Source organism: Mytilus galloprovincialis, chromosome 7 (assembly GCF_965363235.1).
Source record: "Mytilus galloprovincialis chromosome 7, xbMytGall1.hap1.1, whole genome shotgun sequence".
Taxonomy (NCBI): domain Eukaryota; kingdom Metazoa; phylum Mollusca; class Bivalvia; order Mytilida; family Mytilidae; genus Mytilus; species Mytilus galloprovincialis.
In genome coordinates, this window is record NC_134844.1 from 12,912,069 (window position 1) to 12,935,105 (window position 23,037).

The 23,037-nt window shown below is 31.9% G+C and overlaps 1 protein-coding gene across 1 annotated transcript in view; it reads left to right on the plus strand.

Annotated features, from left to right (window-relative positions):
- Window positions 1-2,976: 2,976 nt before the first annotated feature.
- LOC143084131 (uncharacterized) overlaps window positions 2,977-23,037 on the plus strand; it is a 42,348-nt gene continuing 22,287 nt past the window's right edge. The window contains exons 1-6 of the mRNA XM_076260540.1: window positions 2,977-3,145; window positions 7,868-8,038; window positions 11,433-11,600; window positions 15,513-15,749; window positions 17,336-17,617; window positions 21,057-21,341. Coding sequence (XP_076116655.1) covers window positions 3,001-3,145; window positions 7,868-8,038; window positions 11,433-11,600; window positions 15,513-15,749; window positions 17,336-17,617; window positions 21,057-21,341 — 1,288 coding nt within the window. The 5' untranslated portion in view covers window positions 2,977-3,000. The remainder of the gene's footprint in view (window positions 3,146-7,867; window positions 8,039-11,432; window positions 11,601-15,512; window positions 15,750-17,335; window positions 17,618-21,056; window positions 21,342-23,037) is intronic.

The window sequence follows — 23,037 nt, forward strand, 5'->3', positions numbered from 1 at the left end:
ATTCCCTAATCAACTGCATTACTCAATACAACTTGGCCTTAATGATGACGCCAGGTCCCACAATAAAGTGCATAAGTAAATTAAATAAAAATCGTGTTTTCATGATCCTAGCTAACAAATGTAATTATAAGTATTGAATGCTTCTTTTTGTAACTTCATAGGGTTGTAAAAGCGTTGACCGTGCGCACATTTTTAGAATGAAGCGCTTCTGCGCTTCATTCAAAATTTACTACGTTCAACGCCTTTAGACCCCAATGAATTTACAAAAAGAAGCATTCAGTGCTCCAGTACATAAAATAGGCTGTAGTTTCTTGTTTGGATTGTTTTACATAGTCATTTCTGGACCTTTTGCAGCTGACTTTGAGTTAGGGTATGGGCTTTGCTCATTGTTAAGGGCCGTACGGTGACCTATAGTTAACGTTGTTAATTTCTGTGTCATGTTTGGTCTCTTATGAAGAGTTGTCTCATTGTAATCATACCACGTCTTCCTTTTTGTATAAGTCATCTTGTCAACTTCCTCAAGATGATCTGTTCAGTACGGACCGAGACAGTTGGGTTTTCTTTTACATATTTAGAGTTATATCACTTTTGGCGTTTGATATGAGTGGTATTTTTGAGTGTCATAAACCGTAAGTCATGGAGACCTGAATGATTCTGATTTGAGTGCCTTGATCAACAAGCAATAGATGCCTGGGCTTAATGTAAATGTTATTTTCTTAATTTTTAACCTTATTTGTCATCGCAACTAATCGGGAACTGTCAAACATAATTAATGCCATTGTATGTTATTCAGGTCTTAGACAGGGTATATACTGTGACATTCCCGGCTTAGAATATATTTTCCCTGGGCCGAATTCAGGTCTCAGACAGGGTATGTACTGTGACATTCCCGGCTTACAGTTTATATCCCCTGAGATGTAGCCCTAAGCCGGGAATGTCACAGTATATACTATGTCTGAGACCTGAATCACACATACATTACGGATAAGCTCTGTCTCAATGTTTTTCCGGTGCATGTATTTGTTAAACATTCATGATGCAGCATGTATATTTCCACATTTCCATTCTCAATTTTATTACATCATGTTTATTGTTACCTTATATTTTGAGAAATCCATTTAAATGCATCTTTTTTATCTTAACAATTTGTTTCCCCCTTTAGGAAAATGTTTTCAGTAAAGTTTTTAGATTTCATATTTTGTGTTTGTATATGTGTGTGGCTTTGTTTTTTACACACGTTGAAAAACTCAACCTGATATGTTCGGCATACGTGAAGGATTTTTTTTTTAGTTTGCTGTGAAAATAATTTTATCGTGTATGTAATAATTTATTATAACACTTTTAACATTAAATTTAAGTATTTAAAGTGTAAATTGCGTGATTTTGTATTAAAAATATATTATTGACTGATGTACGTCATTATATTCCCTCTGTGAGCCTCTGAAATCCCTTAGTGTTCTGTATAGCTTTTGAGTACGTCACATAGTAACCGGTTTTATGATGACGTTTTTGAGGTTCCATTTTGGGATAAAATCTTCGTATATACCCCGGCATATATCTTTGTGTTGTTATCCAATCACAAACCTCGACACATTGGTAATCCGTAATATTTGTTTATGTCAATTGTTTTAGTTGCAACATGACGCTACAATATATTTCAGTCGAGTTAACTTTTTTAAGAATGGTTACCCTTTAAAGATTCAAATTAAGCTGTTTGGGTAAATAACTTCTTAACATGTCCATTACTAAATATGGACCATTTATATTTTGATAAAAGATCCATTAAGTTTAACCTTGAAATGAATGAGCCAATGTAAATGTTAAATTTGATCTTTTAGGTTTTGATCTTTGCTTTAAACTAATTTTTAAACATACAAAAAACACATGACACTGAAAAAGCCAACCGAAAATGACCTTGCATCAATCGAAGAAATATTTTAGCACAATATTATTTGTAAAAGTACTAGTATTCAGAAAAAAGTAAAATCACAAAAATACTGAACTCCGAGGAAAGTTCAATCGAAAAGTCCCTAATCACATGGCAAAATCAAATGACAAAACACATCAAACGAATGGACAACAATTGTCATATTCCTGACTTAGTACAGGCATTTTTAAACGTAGAAATGGGGAATTGAACCTGGTTTTATAGCTCTAAACCTGTAACTTTTACGACAGTCTCACCGAATTCCGTTTTATTTAAAACGATGCGTGAACAAAACAGACACAATAAATAAAATAGTCAAAATATTGGTGCAGCAGTCATCACTGTGTTACAATCTTAAAACAAACAATTTTACAAAAAAAACACTAATTAAAAGCATCTATCAAATTAAAAACACAATCTTTATGTCTGACGTCAGAAAATTGTATACGTCACACAGAATTTTTTTGTTGTTCAATGTTTACACAAATCAATTTTATAATTTCACTTTGGGAATGTTGGCCTACAAGATTAAAAAATCAAAAGTATGTAAGAATTAATTTCAGAAAAAGACCAAGATTTAAAAATTGTCCAGAAGTTCTGCAGAATTAATCAGAATCCACAAATGGTTAATACCACTACTCGATAAACATAATTTTGTCGTTTGTCGTTTAAAGTATTTTCTAATTTATAATAGAACTATAACATAATGACATATAATAGAGCAATAACATAGTGACGGGATCTTTTAAAGAATGCCAATATATATGATCGGCATCAGTGTCATTCAGCATTCCAAAATGAAATTTTGTGAAACCAGAAGAAACAAATTATGTCTCTTTTTGCAAGCACAAGTATATATAGAAATTATAAATTGTTTTAATGAGTAAAAAATATTTTGTTATAAAAAAAGATTTTATAGTAGCAATACCTTAAATTTTAGGGAAGCAAGTTGGAAATAAACAGAACACGTTGTATAGTTCAATGTCCGTGTTTCAAATGAAAAACAAAATAATACGTAATAAAAATTTACAAAATTTTCAGGTCAAGTAGATGGAAATTGGGGGACATGGGGTATGTGGAGCGGTTGTTCAGAAACATGTGGTAATGGATATCACTTTAGAACCAGGATGTGCAATAACCCCCCTCCATCCGATGGTGGATTACAATGTAGCGGTGACACGCAGCAGAGCAATTATTGTTTAATACGTATTTGCCCAGGTAAATTAAATAGTGCTAAGTATGGTATATTCCGGATGAAACTAACTGTATTTAGTTTTAGATGGATTTCAAACCCTCAGATATTAATAGATACTTTACCAGATACTTCACCAGTCATTTTAAGATTTAGGACATCTCTTATTATTTGCATAGATAAAAGGAGAGATATGGGTGCCAATGAGACAACTCTCCAAGTTGTAAAAGTAAACCATTATAGGTTAAAGTACTGCCTTCAACACGGAGCCTTGTCTCACACCGAACAGCAAGCTATAAAGAACCACAACAATTACTAGTGTAAACGCATTCAAACATGTACAGGAAAACTAACGTTCTAATGTATGTTGGTATGCATTGTTTTTCGTTCATTATTTTGTACATAAATCAGAACGCTAGTTTACTCATTTATACTGTCTTACATTTATCATTTCGGGGTCTTTTATAAATGACTATGCGGAGTGGTTTTTGTTCATTTTTGAAGACCGTAAGACGAACTATAATTGTAAAGTCTTCCAGATAAATGTCTCAATGGCAATCATACCTCATCTTTTTGTTTTTATAATACAGAACATTTCTAGTAATTTTTCGCTTTAAAGATAATCACATCTACCTTATTCATCTAACAAAAAAATACATTTGCACATTGAAGGACCCTAAATTGTGTGCTTCTCGGTTTTTTCATGATGTCTTTGCATTTAACGTTTCACGTACCCATTTAATGTAAACTCCGAGGGTATCACCAGCCCAGTGGTCAGCACTCCGGTGTTGACATGAATATCAATTATATAGTCATTTTAAAAACATTCCTGTTTACAAAACTTTGAATTTTTTGAAAAACTATTATCCCAGGCATAGATTATCTTAGCCATATTTGCACAACTTTTGGGAATTTTTGGTCCTCTAGGCTGTTCAACTTTGTACTTGTTTTGCTTTATAACTGTTTTGATCTGAGCGTCTTTGATGAGTCTTATGTAGACAAAACGCGCGTCTGGCGTACTAAATTATAATACTGGTAACTTAGATAACTATAAAATGTTTTTTTTCACTTTGAAGTAACATTGATTCCTTCAACTCGGATCAAATGGTAATATCCCACTGCAAGTTAAACATGGATTTGGTTGATCGGAATTCTTTTCTAAACAACTATGACAATAAATCTGTGTATTGATCAACACAAAAACACTCTAATTCTTTGGACATTTTATCCCTTTCCGAACCCATTGAGTACATAAAGTTTCTTACATTTATACGAGTGGATAATCGAATTTATCCAATTGAAAGGTTAAATTCCGAGCTTCGGCGAGGAATTTTAACATTTATAATTCAACTGTCGAGATAGGATCAATTCAATAATCCACGAGTATCTATGTAAGACTTTGTAAAACGAAAAACCCCGTCGAGTGCTTTCCATATTCAACAAAGTTGTCAATTTTTTAAACACTGTTAGCATATTTTGATTCATATTGAGCTGATAAAGGTTATGACCCTTAAATCTTCCAATCATCTTGTGAGATCACCAGACATCGATTACAATTTTGTAAATAATTGGTTCGGAAAGGTGTAAAATTTTCCATAGAATTAAAAAAAAAATAACGTGTAGTTGCAGGTGAACTTAGAAGATGATTTGTTGCATTTATTGATCATGATATCATTTGATAAGCATAGCCTGCTTCACGTGTGGCACCCGTCGTGTTGCTCGTGTAAAGACATTTAACAGTGCAATCGTATGTTTCATTCATTGGATAAGGAAAATAAAATTTAAAACAAATAATGACTTTGCTTAGAGATGAATGAACATTTTTGTGACACAACGATAATGTGCTTAGATGAGTTTATATTCCCTTTTCTCTTATTTGTTTCACTATAAGAAGAGATTTTCTTTTTTCAATTTCATTTTTATTATTTAAGTAAGCAATGTGGACAAACAAAATTAGGAGTTTTTGAGAAAAAGTATTCACCAATATTTTTATTACGACATTTTGCAACAGCAATACATTGGATCGAAGTGGTTTTTTTCCTTAATTTATGTGTGCTTTTTTATAACAATGGAACTTACAGCGATTTAAACCCGAACCTTTTATTTTTTACCTCATTTTCTTCTCAAATATGAATTTGGGTAATTGATAAGAAGTTTAATTGATTTCTTAGTGTTTTTTTTTTAACAATTATTCTAAATAAAAGATGTAATTGTATCAATGTCTTACATTCTATCAGAAAGCAAGTTTGAAAAGCTAAAATATTTAAAAAAAACTGTGTCGAGTTTTGTCATTAATAATATAACCAAACACATCATGAAGATTGAAACTTTCTGGTCATGCAGATTTGCGCTTTTGTCTATGTAACGAAGCTATGAAATATAATGTAGATTTTAATGATTTCTCTGATGATGATAAATTTGTTTATTTATTTAAAAACATAAATTGTTATGATATGGTTGCCAAAACCTGTTTTGATATTTTAAGTAGAAGCAATACCATTTTATATTCTTAAAATGAAATTATTTTAATAATCATGATGTATTTTAATTTTTAACTAGTTTTATATAGAAATTGTTTTACCATGTTTACAGTCTCTCATAATTCTTAATAGAATGGTACATGTATTGTATATTTGTGTATTTCTGTTTTATATTGTGTATATACTCTGTATGCACTGTATATTTATGTATTGCAAGTAGTGAGACTTTAATAAAATATTGAATCTGAATCTGTTCAGAAAATATTGCGACGTTTTAATTAGTGCAAATACTGCTAATAGTACGGTGACAAATAGTGTAAATTTGAAAATTTAATAGACCGAAATACCTCATGGCTAATTATGGTTTTATATTGTAGATACATATAATATCATTTGACTAGCATGTCGTAGAGTGCCAAAGTGGTGCAAATTTTTAAAAACTGAATAAAAGCACCTCAAAAGTTGTAAACTTTAGCTTATGTTTAGTTTAAACATAATTTATTAGTCCATGTACAAATTGGATAAGACACAAGTCAAACAGACTTATGAAGTCTTATCCATTTTACAATTATAGCAATATACATTTAATACACAAATATATGTATGAGCATGCATATATAGAATGGTATATCTACTTAGTATATTTATATGTATAAATATGGATCAAAAGAAGGGAAATTGAAAAAAAGAAAATAATAATAATGCAGAATTTTCTTTTCTTTTAAATAAATGAATATTTAGAAAACAAAAATCCAAAAAATTAAATTAAAAATTAAAGAAACAAAACAAGGGGGAAGAATTTTACTTGGATGATGATGTGTGTGCGATGATAGTTTGCTATCTAGACAATTTGAAATCTTTCCGAACTTTTAATAAACTCGAAGACATTTTTGAAAATGGTTTGGTTTTGCTCTAGAGAAAGAAGACAAAGTTCTATGTTAATTTTACAATCATTTGGAAGCCCGCGAAGACTTTCAAACATTTTATTTCGTATGTCTGAATATAATATTCATTTAAAAAAGAAATGATAGGAATCATGACGACTAACACCACAGCGGCAAGAAGGGTCAGAAATAATATTGACCCTATATAGATCATAGTTAAAGGATGATGCAAAACATCGAAGTTAAGTGAGAATTATATTCAATTTTCGAATTCCAAATTCATATTGCTTCGACACAAATATGTTACTCTGAGGATAACGGTTTTTTAGTTCAGTTTTAAATTTATTAATTGATTCCACATCACGAGTTGAATCATCAAGATTATTCCAAAGACGTATGGTTGATGGAATAAAAGAATCATTTGTTACTGCTAGTCTGCAGAATGGAATAATGATGTCATTTCCATTGCGTAGAGGATAGACCGTCATACTTTGTATTTTTGGGGGAATTAAATTTGACAAATATTCTGGAACATTATTATTTAGCATCTGTATTTATTCAAGCGCAGAAACAAAACTATTGATACAAATATATATATTCTTTTTTATAAAACATAAAAAAAAAACATCTTTAATTAATTGCATTTCATATGACAGGGGGAAATAGGAGAAGGGAACGTCACATGACTTTTTGAGGTGGAAATTGAGTAGTAATACTGCTATGTGATGAGTTTTATAAAAAGGCTTTTAAAAGTTGATTTGTAGGTTTTATCTATCTTTTATATATCAAAACTTCTTAAGTATTGGTTGTTGCACTATTTTTTGTGAAAATATACGATTGATGATATTTATAAGATATGTAATATACTTTGACAGACGTAACATTGAACAAAATGTTACATTCTTTTAACAATCGTCCAATTCACTCAATTTATTTATATATTCATATGATATTGAAGTTTGATGTCAAATAAAGGCTGATGCATCACTCTTTCATCTGATACCATTTTTTAATCTTCATTCAGTTATTTTCATAAGCGTTCCCGTGTTTGGAAATAAAAAAAAGAAAAATATTCGAATATCCGAAAAACACACTTTAACGCTATTTTACAAAAAAACTGCACCGTGGGAAAACTCTACGATAGGGCTAAAATGAAAGTATAATGTTAACTCTATCTTTATGTGAATTTTCAGTCGTGAGGTATTTCAATCCATTAAACTCTTTAAATAAGCGACTTTTCCTGATTTGTCACTCCACTATAATGGGATTTTATTGCAATTTTATCAAGTCGCATTAAGGTATATCATACATTTTTCTGTATTTCTTTCCTGCAAACGCGATGAATAAAATATTGAAAGCTCGTAATAAATTCTAAATTTTGTAGTTCATGGAAAGTGGGGACAATGGAGTCCGTGGAATGGTTGTTCAGTAACGTGTGGTAATGGCCAACGCATTAGAACCAGGAAATGCAATAACCCCCCTGCATCCGGTGGTGGAAATCCTTGTAGCGGTGACACGCAGCAGACCAATGACTGTCATACTTCTGTTTGCCCAGGTGAATTAAGTAAAGCTAAAAGAAACAACAAGTTAATCTTTCATTCCATTTACAATTCAACTCGCATTATTTATATAAAATTTATCAATCGTTTTAATATTAAGCAGATCTTTAAGGACATGCATGTCCGATGATACGCGTACACAGGATGTTTGTTAAAATATGCACTTTTGGAATTCCTACATCTGTATAAACCTTTGATGCAAAGGTAATCTAAGGTTGTACAACTTTCCAGCAGCGTCTGCCTAAGGAGTACATATCTCCCAAATTGATTCGATATTCCCGTGCTTGCATCTCATATCATGATTTTCTTGATAGAGGGTTGCTGCCCATAAGGATGCTATTAAACCAAAAGTTCCAAATGGTGAAGTTGAAATCATCCCTCCGTAAATTTTACGAACGCCATCACAAGTTGGTTCACCGTTATGGAATAACCGTTTCACAAATGATATCGGATATGTTCCTTAAGTCGTAACTACAATCCCCTCCCCTTTCATGAATGTGACCTACAAAATTAGAATATTTACCGGATTTGTTATAACAAGTGCAACACGACGAGTGCCACGTGTTGAGCAGGATCTGCTAGTTTTTGTTGGGGTTCGTGTTGCTTATTCCTTACTTTTCTATGTTGTGTCATGTGTATTTATGTTTCGTCTGTTTGGTCTTTTTTTCATTTTTTGCCATGGCGTTGTCAGTTTATTTTCGATTTTGGAGTTTGACTGTCCCTCTGGTATCTTTCGTCCCTCTTTTCCAAATTATCTATTTTTCAAATTGTAAATTTGATAGCGATAAACAGAAGCTGAAATATTTTTTTTATCTACACTTATGTTGATTTCGTTATCTATTCATAATGATGATGAAATTTTCACGACCTTGACTGGCTATACAGCCCCCTCATGGTCGGTGTGAAAGAACATGTTACAAATTAAATATCCCTTTATGCAGCAGGAAAACATTAAGGTCCGTCATTTTGTCAAATAAAACAAATAATATGGCACAAAGATTGTAACAATTGTAAGAAGGTCATAGTTGTCAACGACTGGTTTTTTTTTTGCGTCTTTGCATTTTACATATGTACGTTTTACGTAACCCATTGGATGGTGTGCTTTGTTTAATCGCAAATAAAGTAAAGATCATAAACGGCATAACGGAAAATTCATCATATCAAAAGAGTATTTATTTCAGCAACTTATCTTGTATATATTTATTAAATGATACTTCCATTCAAAATGTAAACCTCTCACTTGAGACTGAATCACAGGTACTCACTTGTCTTTGAAAAATAATTACTGTTTACCATAATCAAACCCGAAGTATTTAACCTACAATTTCTAAAAATGTCTTAAAGATTTGATTTCTCCGTATTTTATCCCCTAAAAGAAGTTATGCAGTAAATTTTAGTAAATTTAATCACACAATGGTGTATCACACGCCTATATTTTTTGTTGGTAACAGTACGCAAGTATGCCAACCGGATTTATTTCGATAAACCATTATACAGATGGAACATATTGACACTTTGATAGTTTACTATCTTGTATACATATCTCAGTTTCTAAATGGTCAAATCTTATACTAACAATTAATGTTTCTCTTGGAATCATATGAATCTCACTTTATATGTCACAGTCCAGAGAGAGTCTTATTGACATTGATGGATTGGGAAATTTGAGTCAAAAATAAAAACTCGTAGTCGTAGTCGTAAAGTCACTACCCCAAAAACACTTGTTAGAAGTTTTTCACTGAATATTCATTTACAAATTTACTACTAAGTATCTTTATAATATGTTTTATTCAGACAAAAACTATCAGGTTTTTTTGTTGTTGTTGGTTTTTTTTTTGGTTTTTTTTTTTTTGGGGGGGGGGATATTTTGTTGATTAATCAATTACCGAGATACTTATATTATCAATCGGTTGTGGGTATACAAAAAAGTAATGGTAGACATATTTGGAGAAGCATGCTACGAATGATTACGAGAACAAATGAAGATTAACACCCGTAACAAGTTTTAGTGGGATAGACAACCGAGAAAACAGAATATAAGTTCTAAGCAGGCAATACTTTTTTTCAATAATTGCAAGCTAGCTGTCTTGTAATATATTGCGGTATAGTATAGAGGACTTTTTTCAGAGACAAGATCGGTCAATACCTAGACGTTAAGAATATTTGGATAACAAGTACCAAAAAATTGTCCTCCACCTAAATTAGGTTGGAAACAGGGTCGTCGGGTAACGAAAGACGCTCTTTTATTGTACCGTAAAAATGGTGTAAACGCTTAAAATCTGACTAAAAACTCTTGATTCTTCTTTCAATAAATGAATGACTGTTGTGGATATTCGAATAACCCATTTTGAATATACTTTAGAAATGAATTAGTACATAATACGTCTATTTCTATAATGATAAACAAACTTCAAGTAATCGCAAAGCGATTTGTGTTTATGCCAGCCAAGAGTAAACATATTGATGTAATACAATTTTAAATTCCACTCATTCGCAGTCTCTCCAACTAGAATCGGGCTTTCGCTACGCTCTAGCTGCAATGGTAAGGCGATCTTTTCGATACTACCACGCCCTTACTGCGCACTCACAACGCGTCTACTACGACCTTATTTTGCCACGACTATGCATGCACCACGATTATTTCGAACATGTTCAAAGTTGTCCACGATCATGAAGACCTCACCACGACCGTCCCACAATCTTATGTAACTACACAATCACACTACGAGCGTCAAAATTTGTTTTTTCAGAGATCGTATTGCGAATAGTGGCCTAGTGTGAACAATGGAGTCTGGCGGTCATTTGAGCGGTCCCTGACAATTTATTTGCCAGCTGTTCACTTATCATGCTTTAGATATCTTTTTGGTCTTTCCATAGTTATTCTAATTATATGTATTGTTCTAAAACTTTCTTGAGTGTCTTTGTTGAATATTGATCTGATTGACTATTATTTATGTTGAATATATCTGTAACGAAAAACTAAACGACAACAAAAAGGAAGCACGATTTTAGTCACGTGAATATAATAGTTTTCGCTGAATAAGCCCATTCAGTAATGCTGTAGACAACAAAAACTTTATCAAACACCTGAGTTCAAGCGAACACATTGTTATGCCCAATTTATGGGCATTAAGTTTTCTGGTCTGCGCGTTCGTTCGTCCGTCCGTTTGTTCAGGTTAAAGTTTTTGGTCGAGGTAGTTTTTGATGAAGATGAAGTTGAAGTCCAATCAACTTGAAACATGTCAAATTAGAGCTTCAACCAAATTTTCACGATCTACTGACATAGAAAATGATAGTGCCGATAGGGCATCCGTGTACTATGGACACATTCTTGTTTTTTGTTTTAATTTAACTCTGACATGTACACTTTATTGTCGATTTCATTTTTAGAATGGACTAACTGGCTATCTTGGAATCCATGCTCCGTAAATTGTGGATACGGAACTAGATTACGTCATCGTTTGTGTAAGCAATGTAGTACATGTGTAGCATTAGATAGCAAACAATGTACTGGTGTTTCATATGAAGCGGAAAAGTGTTCATCTATACCATGTTCAGGTAAAAATGTTAAGTGTCGGGACAGAGAAATTGATCTTAAAAGTCATATGCAAGAGTTTCTAATGGTTTGATGTTTAGAAAATTTATTTATCAGATAAGGTCAATTTGAGGAAATGATATACTTTTTTGTATTTATGAGTCTTATATTATGTTGCAAGTTTAACAAGCCCTTCAACAGATGTGTGCCCGATACAAAAGACAGTTTCCTGACATTGACCATATTTTGTTTTTATACTGCAGCTAAAAATTCCTTCTATTATATTTAGGAAAATGTTTAACATTCATGACATATCCCTTTGTTGCTATCATTTTAGATAAAAATATATTTCATCTTATTACGAATCCAGAACGTTCAATTGATTACACACAACAAATTCAGTCAATCAAATCCTCCTTCCACTCTTGTTTTATTTTTGTATCACTGTTTTCCCTTCGCACTATTGCAGTGTTATTGATTTTAAGCATGATAAATCTCGAATGATAGTTTGATTGTTAAAAGGTCCCATAAAACGAAAGAAAAAAAAATGTCTTCGAATACAATCAAGAGAAGACAAAAATTCAATGTTTACAAAATAATAAGATTTTAATTAGTTTAGTTGCAAATGATTTGAGGTCACGGGAACCGAAAGTAACTATTTTGAACTTTAATCGTTTGAAATTCTGTCATTTTATCTCTGAACGATTGAGGTCTATTCTTTCTATAGAAAGACCTTATTGCATTTCGTTTTATAAGTATGGTCTTACTTTTCACCTTTAATGTTATTGTATTTCTTCTTATTATTATTATTATTTTTATAATTGTTACAAGTCTTTCGTATTTTTCGAAGAAAGATCCTATGATTTTGTTCTAATTATTATTTAGACTTTTTCTTCTTTTCGCCAATTTTTGTTTTACTTTGTAAGAGCTATCTCCCCTAACACCGTATTTCTTATGATTAAATACTTATATAATAGTTCTTGAAAAACTGGTCATTATCGTGATATATGGACTGCCCACAGGACAGTGGTATTGACTAAGATAGTGATAATCGCTGTCGCAGTCAATACCACTGTCCTACGGGCAGTTCATATATCACGATAATGACCAGTTTTTCAAGAACTATTATGTTTATTTCACTGAGAAACCATGTTTTGGAAAATTCTCATAAATTCAAAATGCCTACAGCGAACTCGAGTAGTTGTACGATTCCTATGGCAAAGAGTGAAGACCAGTTGTAGTAATACTGCAATTCATCTTAGTGATATTTTTTCAGTTTATAAATACTTAATCAAGTTATCTTTAATTTTATAATTAACGAAAACATATAATAAACAATTCAACAACTTAAATACAATATTAAAAACAGGAACATGTTTTATAAAAGGTACATCTCTCTAAACAGAGAAACCACGCCCCATTGACCATTAACAGAGACATCACGCCCCAATGGTCATTATAAGACGGAAACCACGCCCTAACGGTCATTATCAGACGGAAACCACGCCCCACCGGTCGTTATCATGTAAAACTTCGTTAACGACCGGTTTTCTGGTCCGTTTTTTCTGTTAATGACCTATGGAATTTATTACTGAAGAATAATGAATGTCATGTGACCTCTTTTAATCCAATAAGAGAATCTTATTGTCAACCGATATGAAATAACCTTAATTATCATGGTCCTGAAAAAAAACTTGAACAATGGCTCTATGGTAACATTTAAGGGAGACACGGAAAATACTGAAAAAAAATAAAATGAGAGAAGTTATGTTAGAAATAAAAATGTTTTCGTAAAATTCAATAAAATCACATTTTCATGTAGAGGTGGCGAACCTTTTCTATAATTTATGTGAAAATATTATTATATCGAAGTGGTTGCTTTCATTTTTGTATACTTGAATTTTCAAATCTTACAGCTCTATGGAATTTCGAAAATGACCGCTAAATTGCGAACTGACATAATATTTATCGTGACCGTTTCACATCATGAATATGATCATATTATATCCCACCTGTACAAAGGAGTAGGTCCGGTAAGGACCGATTTTGGCCTCAAATTTCAGGTTCATCACACGAAAGATTTTGAAACTTAAGTGTCTATTTCATTTGAATCAATTAATTTATGTGAAAGATTTTAACTGATTTAGTCATTAAAAACAACCCGATTCAAGCTCAAATATGAAAAATATACCAAATATGCCGAAAATGTCACTTTTCAGATGATTTTAGTAAAAAATGAAAGTGGCCGCATCCGTGTTCATCCTCAACCTTTATATATGGTATGTATTATCATAAAATACAACTTACATTTCAATATTAAGGATGAACACGAATGCGGCCACTTTCCTTTCACACGAAAACTGTCTACAATTTAACTAAAATGCTAGAATTGTGAAGATTTCAGTAATTTAGCATGACTTAATGGTGCTAGTATCCGATATATGTGCATTGTATTGTCAAAAACAGCCCATATTTATGTAGGAGAACCATGCAACTGTCCAATAAATAACTAAAAGTTTACATTTTAACAATTTTGTAAAACTGCTATATTTTGGGGCCAAAAAGGGGTCTTACTGGACCTACTCCTTTCATCGAATTCCATTCAGTAGTTAGTATTTTTTCTTCGTTTATACTTGGATGGTTAGTTATTTGTTGTTACGTCTTACACGGCAAAAATGGCATTATGAACACGAATTTTTTGCTTAATTATGTAATTATACATAACAAAAAAATATTTTAAAATCAGGTTTTATTTAATTTCGATTCAAATAATGAATCCAGACAAGTATTTATTTTATAAAACGCAGAATTGATTTGTTTTTGTCCTACTTATGCATCAAGAAATGGTCAAATTAAAAATAGACCGAATACCGTGCGTAACGTCACTTGTAACCTAAAATCGACCTAATATTTAGTGCTCATTTATTTGGGTTTTATTGCCGAAGTTTATCTATTCCTAAATAGGTATGTCGCGGGTATGGGCACTGGGTTCAGTCACAATTCTCCAACATTTGTATACGGAATAGATGTCAGCGTAATACTGTACGGAATGACAATAACATTATTTTTTTGAAAAAAACACAAATGCTAACAATGCATTGTTTAAACCAACAAGCCCCAAAATGAAGTAATATTCTAAACTATATTTACATTTGGTCAAATTTCGAATGATATTGATTTACAATTTTCGTTACTTTAAGCATTTTTTTCTATTTATTATCATAACATATGTGCAAAATTTCATTTCAATTGGTTGACGTGTCTTGTTGACACACTAATAAGCCTTTTGCATTGTTCCTTGATAGACTGGGTGCTAATATCAAGAATTAAATGTATATCAATGTTAGTCACCTAGGGTATCGAAGCTAGGTAGTCAGTGCTGATATACTGACATGATTTTTAAAATTCTGTTCTTGTACTCTCTGTTGATAAATTAAAAAAATTTAAGTTCTAACTATTAAAGTAATCTTTGAGGAAATGTTTACCTTAGATGCAATCAGTTTGTCCGTTTTTTGTCTTCTGTCTATTTGTCTGTCCAAGTGCCTTGTAAAGTACAACAGTTGTCCTGTACGATTAAAATGAAATTTGTGAAACTTAACACACTTTGAACACTATTCTAAATTAAGATGTGCATACACAATACGATTTCTGGTTATAAATGTGACTTGGGAGACAATTTAACATACTTATATAAATGATGCTTTTGTAAGCGCAACCTACCCCTAATCAGGTGAACGGATATATATTCCATAATTCTAGAACACTACTCAATGAAATGTATAAGGAATATCTTTCTATTCGAACAAGCTAAATAGGATATACATGTAGTTGACTTTTTGGTACTGTGCATATCATTTTGTGACTTCACTCACAGTTATATTCATGATTTAAATATTCTATAATCAGTACATTATCATGTTTATTTTCTTTAATAGGTAGATTAAACGGTTCTTTGACGCTTGGGTGTGATTTAGGAACGACAGACCATACTTTCAACTGGCGAAAAAATGGCAATCAATATTTTATATCATATCCTTATAGTAAATATATTGGAACAAACTCTCTTAAACTGACTATATTAACTTTACAGTACAACGATGATGGACGTTACAGATGTGAATCATCGACGTATCCTAACAACGTTGGAAAATACATACAGATTTCTGTGTTTGGTAAGTGAAAACACTAAAAAATAAAAGGAGGTGACAACTTTGTTTGATTTAGAAAAATAAGCACCAGTAAAAGTTGTCATTGGAAATTGAAATGTTTTCTGTATTATTGGAAAAAACAAAACAGATGTTATAAATATACGGTTACAAGGAAGTAATTATTTACATAGGCGACAATGGTAGCCTTATTTGGTCCTGCCTTTTCACTATCAAAGATCCATTGAACAAAACATCGAATTCTGAATTATCATCACCTGTGGGTGTAATTGCAATGGTCAAACACATATAGTGCCGCAGCTTTTTTGATAGAAAAATGGCATTTTTTAAGGATACTCAACGGTTCCGGAATTTTCGAAATAGTATGAATGAAGAACACCCCTTGCTTAATTTGGCACAGAAAATGTTGCTCGTCTTAGAGAGTTTTCTCTAAATTTCTCGCTATTTCTACACCAATGGCCAACACCCATTTCTCACTATTTCAATTTTAATTTCTAATTACCAAGGCAGCAGAAAATAAATTTACTTCTACCTATTATCTTAGATGTAAAATCTAGGTGGCGCCAGTCATCTTTATTTACTTCCTTTTAACAATACAGGATAATGAAATGGGCATTAGAAAATACGATGTTAAAGGGACAAAACTGTGCATTTATAGATAAACATCATCTATGTGTGGAATAAGTTGTCATATGTTCAATGCTTTTTTTTTCACCTGAACTTTTGATAAAAGTTCGGTAATTTACAAACTTTCGTTTTTCGTTCATTTTTTGTACATAGATAAGGCCGTTAGTTTTCTCGTTTGATATTTTTTACATTGCCATATCGGGGCCTCTAATAGCTGACTATGCGGTATGGGTTTTGTTCATTGTTGAGGGCCTTTCGGTGACCTATAGTTGTTAATTTCTGTGTCATTTGGTCTCTTATGGAGGGTTGTGAAGACCTATTGGTTACATTTGGCTGGCATCTGCTCTTTGAACAAGTTATTGTCTTTTTGACATATTCCCCATTTCCATTCTCAATTTTTTTTACTCTACTTTTACGACGATTTAAGCAGTGAAAAACTGCATTACAGAACGTACATGATGTGTCCAAAATATTTTGTCTAATGGTATTGAAGGTAACTTTTTCTGAAGCAATTATTGATTATAACGTCTTAGTTAAACGTCGACTACTTGTATCACAGCTGTATGTATACTATTAGTTACATTGTGTGTTAGTGACTATTGGATATACTAACAGGTTACTCAGATAACAAAGTCCTTTTTTCTCAGGTACTCGTTAATATAATGGAATTCTATATAAAACGTTGTATGTGTCTAAGCCAAAATATAATGAACCAGAGTTTTGTGAAGAGGCATGCGGTGTGATTTTCAATGAGGCAACTATGTGTATCCACCGGGGACCGAATGACTGAGATGCATAAACACAATGTTCTTACAATTATCACCGCTGCTACAAAATGAAGAGATATTATTGTTGATGAATATATCACGGAATTCTTATTTTAACTAAAGATTTAAAAATGCTATTTTTTATTTTTATTTGCAATATCTACCTACATTTTTTGAAAATCGCTAAATTTTTGTCAGGCAAACCACAGGTTTCAGTCTCTGATCCATCATATGCTGTTCAAATCGGAGCAACAGTCACATTTATCTGCAATATTCAAAGTAACCCAGGAATAAGTGAGTTATGGTGGACTGATAACCAAGTACAAGTTATAACTGACACACGAAGATACAGTGGCGGGAATATACTAAACCCTAATCTCAGCATTATAAGTGTAAAGGATTCCGACAGCGGTGTATATACATGTAATGCCAAGAATGCACACGGTACAGCAAAGGCATGGACAACGTTGATTACAGGAAGTGAGAATAGTATTTCCATTTAGCTTATAGAGTTCGGTATTTTTGTTATTACATTCGTTCATATGAACATGTTTTTTTTTTTTTAAATATAACATTAATGCGTTTTCTTTACAACGCCATGATGAAAATGATGACAGTGAAAGCTAAGACAGAAATGTGACAATAAAGTCACACAATGTGTATGAATAAAAAAAAAAGATGGGGTACGATTGCCAATAAGACAACTCTACACCAACTGACACAGATATTTACAATTATAGGTCACCACACGGCCTTTAAAAATGAACAAAGCTCATACAGCATAATCAACTATAAAATGCCCCGACATGTGTCTGTTTCAAGTCAGGAGCCTGTAATTCAGTGGTGATGCCTATCTGGCACAAATCTTTCCGTTGACTTAGTATAATTTTCTTCATAAATCCGTGGCTTTTATCTTTAATTGTTTTATATTATTTCATCTTTAATATCTTTCTATATAGTTTGGACTCTACTCATTGTTGAAGTCTATACTTTGACATAGAGTAGTGAATATATTCCTTTTGTTTTTTGTTGGATGGTTGTCGCATTTGAAATCAGTCAACATCTCCTCTTTTTATATTAATATTTCTCCAAACATGGTGATCAATTCTGTACTTATATAATATCCCTGTAAAAAAGTATTGAGTTGAAATACATAAAGGGTAAATGATATCAAACTTCTCATCAAATATGAAAATTAGAAGGTGTGGTATGATTGGCAATGAGTCAGCTCTCTACCAGAGACTAAATGATAAAGACGCTTACTTTAAAACGGATTTTAGTCATCAGATTGATACAAAGAACATACAAATATGTAACTTTAAAAAATTCCGCGGAGCTAGTGTGTCGTCAGTTGCAGGTTAAACAAAAATGGAAAAAGAAATATTAAAACGTTTTCGTTTGAATATGAAATTTCTGGCCATGTTCCAAGATGATTTTTGAATCTAGTAAATGTTTATAAAGATTTAACTGCAGGCTGTGTACGTAATGTTAACTGGAAGACGAACTAGTAATATACGGAAAAACATAAAAAAAAACATTTTCACAAAATTTCCTAGATTTGTAGATATTAGCTTTTGATCATAAACAAGCTTCTGTCCAAGTTTGGTACACATCCAGGATAGTTTAAGAGTTATTATAATATTTTTTATTTTTATAAGCAGAGAGTTAACGTAATGGTAACAGACAGAAAGTCTTAGTCCATTTATGAGTAAAATACGAATAAACAGGACTTATTTACAAAATATACTTCTAAATACTATCTAAAGCTAGAATATATGCAAAATATGAAAAACTCAATGGAGAAGACAAACGGTGTGTTTATTACAAAACAATTTACGAAAAATACAAATATGACAGACACGAACCAACGACAACCAATGAACTGCAGGCTTTTTACTATAGACAGGCACGTAACCATTGGTGGCCTTCGGCTGTTGTCTGCTCTATGGTCGGTTTGTTGTCGTTTTGACACATTCCCCATTTCCATTCTCAATTTTATTTATTTTATTGCTGATACTAAACCCTCCATCTATAGCTAACTGTAAAAATCATTAAAAAAATGAGTGATTAGATCGACACAATGCAGAAAAATATCTTGCACAAACATTTATCGGACATTGCAGGGAATTTATACATCTTTCACAACAAAAAAGACACAATCGACAGATCTGAGAGAACTCTCCGTTACAGACAGCTAGTTCTAAGCCAAATACAACTACTAAAAGATATCCTGGTAAATTTGTCCTTGTTAAAAATATAGAGCATACTTATTACAAACAGAAAATAGAATAAACTTAAAACTGTTTGATGTAACATTAAAGTACATTTTGTAGTTATCTTTTATAATTTAATTTAATCTTTTATCTGTTAAAAAAGGATTGCGAACAGCCAGAGGGTACGTATTGGTCTCCTCAACATAGATGTATACAAATTCACATTTAAAAAAAAAATTGTTTTAGTTTACAAACATATCTTGCAAGAGTACCTTGCCCTTTAGTTAGTTCTGTTGAGCGTTGTTATTAGGCTCTAGTGATTTATATTGTTACAAAATCTTTTTTTTAATTTTCAAGAAGCACTTCGGACGTGTTTTTTTTCTTCTTCTCATTTACTAAAATGGTGTCCATGCAGGTTGACTGCTAACGACCTAGTGTATCATCAGCTAAATAGTTAGTACAGTACTAGTTGTACTGATATGATGCATAACATACTTTACTTAATTCACTGTTAATAAATAATAAAATACAGGAATTTGGCTATCTTTTAGTTGCCCTTAGGTTTAATGACTCCTTACTTATAGAAATAGGCTTATAATTCTGAATTGATCGGTTTTGTTTGTGAATTTAACTCTGGAAACACACTTTTGACACACCTATTTTAAAAAGTGAAACTTTAAATAAATTCAGAACAAAAAAAAGTAATATTAAATTGAAAATTGAAAAAGAAACATATTCAATAACTTTAGTTATTGTTAAGTTTTGTGGGTCTACTTCACATCCTCGTCATAATCAATCACTTAATTGCAATATCAAAATAGAATGAAATTCAAAACAGTGTGGCTGTGGCCATTGATTGACACATTCAATTCATCCATTGACTGGGACAATTTAGGTGAACGTTTGATGTAACGACCACTGATCACTATGTACTTTTTAAAGACACTTAAACTATGGGGTCACCAAAGGTTCTCAACACCTCAATAAAGTAATTCGAAAAAATTAATCAGAAATAACACGATGTTTTGATTTATACCAATTATATAAATCAAAACATAAAGGTTATTCCTGATTATTTTTTCGAATTACTTTATAATTAAAGGCGTTAAGAAACCTTTGGTGACTCCACAGTTTAAATGTCTATCGTAGGTACGTCGTGAACAGTGGTCTTTACAGACTTGTAAACGTCCACGTAAATTGTCCCAGTCAATGGATGAATTTAATGTGTCAATCAATGGCCACAGCCACACTGTTTTGAATTTCATACTATATATAAATTCAATTTAAAAGCTCCAAATGAATGATCTTCTCATTCAAAAATGTTGACCATTTTAATATTGTCTGGAACATTTTTACTGTAGTATCTAAACTTAAAAACTGAGATGATGTAAAAAATTGAATCAAAGTAAATAGGAGGAAATGACGCGTTATTTGGAAGTTAAGCACTGGTATTTCATTTAAAATAAATCTGACGGTCAAAATAAGAATGATTTTTGTGAAGTCGGTTTGATAAAAAGTTATTTTACTTTAAAACAAACTCAGACTAGTGAATACTTGAACTAAGGGGACTAATTCAGGCGAACAAACAATATTCCTACAGTGCTTTGAAACAGATATCACCAGTTGCATTTTCTTTTCAGAAAGGTTTGAATAAGAAACTATGGACGTATTTTGGCGTTTTTTTAATATTTCTCATTGCTTTGTAGATATACCTCAGGCAACAATTTTGAAGGACTATTATGTCGCCATAGAAGGACACGATATAACTCTAGAATGTCTCATAAAGACTGACCCGAATAATCAAGATCTATACTGGCTGAAAGGCACAACAAATCAGAGGCTGTATCGGGCCGATAAATATAGTGTCAGTACACTAAGTATACCGTCTCTGACTGTTAAGAAAATTGGCAAGAATGATGCCGGAAATTACACATGTAAATTGGTAAATACCATTGGGAATTCTGAGGACGTTGTTGAATTGAAAGTTCTCTGTAAGTAAACAGAATCATATTAAGTTACATTGAGTTTCCCCAAAATAATAAATTATTCAGTACTGTAACAATTCAAAAGTCTGTTAATAAGTTATCGAAAAAAGTAATTTCAAGAAAACGTTTAAAATAAATGTGCAATTGCCCAATCGATTTTTTGTTGGTCCATTTCTTGTGAACTGTTAAACAAAGTGATAACAACTGTCATATTCCTGACTTGGTACAGGTATTTTCTTTTTGTATGTTTTGTTCATCCTTGTAAAGCTGTGACGACTTCCGACCAACCCTTGCAGATGAAATAATGGTGATTCAAGACGATCGAAAGTAACTCTTTTGCGTGTTAAGTAGACAACATCGGAAGTTTTTTTTCTAAGTAAAGCTAACCGCATACATAAAAACAAATGTCGGACACACAATATAAATAACGGATATTTGATTGTATTTCCTGCGGACAAAGCTTTAGATAATATTGTCTTTGTATGTAAGACAATAACAATCAAAACCAAGGAGTAAACAAAGACTCATAAAACTAAAAGACATTTACACCAACAGTTTTAAATAATAAATAAGAAACAACACGAACATCACTAAAAATATTACTACTACGAATGTCTTGTAAAATTAGGAATACATGAGCAACCAGGTTATCCCACATACTAACACATATTATTTGGCAAGTATGAGATTTTGGTGAATCATAAGTCCTTCGTGGCTTCAATGAATATTACATTTAAAAACAAAACGGAGGACTTACCTGATTTATATTGGATACATAAGCTTCATAAAATTCTATACTAACAACGGTACTAACCGGCTCATCTGCATGTTTGACTAATTGTCCATTAAATTGAGAGAAAAAAAATGTCCGAAATGGTCTCCTTGTTAAAATGTTATTGCAGGTTTTGGCAACAATATTACAAATATTGGTATTTTTAAACATATATATGAATTTTTCTTCATCAGACAAGTTTAAAAACATATCATTATACACAATATATCAATAAAAGAGCATGTCTTAGATCTAGTGATAGTTTCTTTTAATTGTCATTCTAAATATCTCTTTTACTGTTTTACTCTGTACTGATACATCCTACTGTAGTGTTATTTTCTATGATAATATTTTCATGCTTGTTTTTCATTTTTACTGATGACTTGTCTTTGCACTTATACATCCCGTCATTGGGTTATTTTTCTATGATAATTTTTGTATTCTTGTTTTTCATTATTGCTAATATTCTTTGTCTATATGCCTTTTAGTGTGTATTTTATACATAAGCCGAGGCTCTATGCTTATATATCCCGTTAATGTGTTATTGTTCTATGACAATTTTTGTACTGATATGTTTCATTTTTGCTCTTTTGATTTGTCTATATGCATTTTCTGCCTTCTTTGATACATCTTACGTGGCTATGTACCTTTATCTCGTCATTGTATTATTGTTAGCAGGTTTGTTTACATATATTTGTTTGTTTTAACACTAGTAATTAAGATTATAACACACTGTTGACTGCACACTATTTTTGACATTTTACCTTTTATGTTTGTTTTGTTAACAAATCATTGTCAATATAATGGAATTTTATGCAACGATCATACAAGTGAGAGGTTCAGCTGGCTATAGAACCAGGTTCAAACCAATTTGTTCAACTTAAGAAGTACCAGGTCAGGAATATGACAGTTGTTGTCCATTCGTTTTAT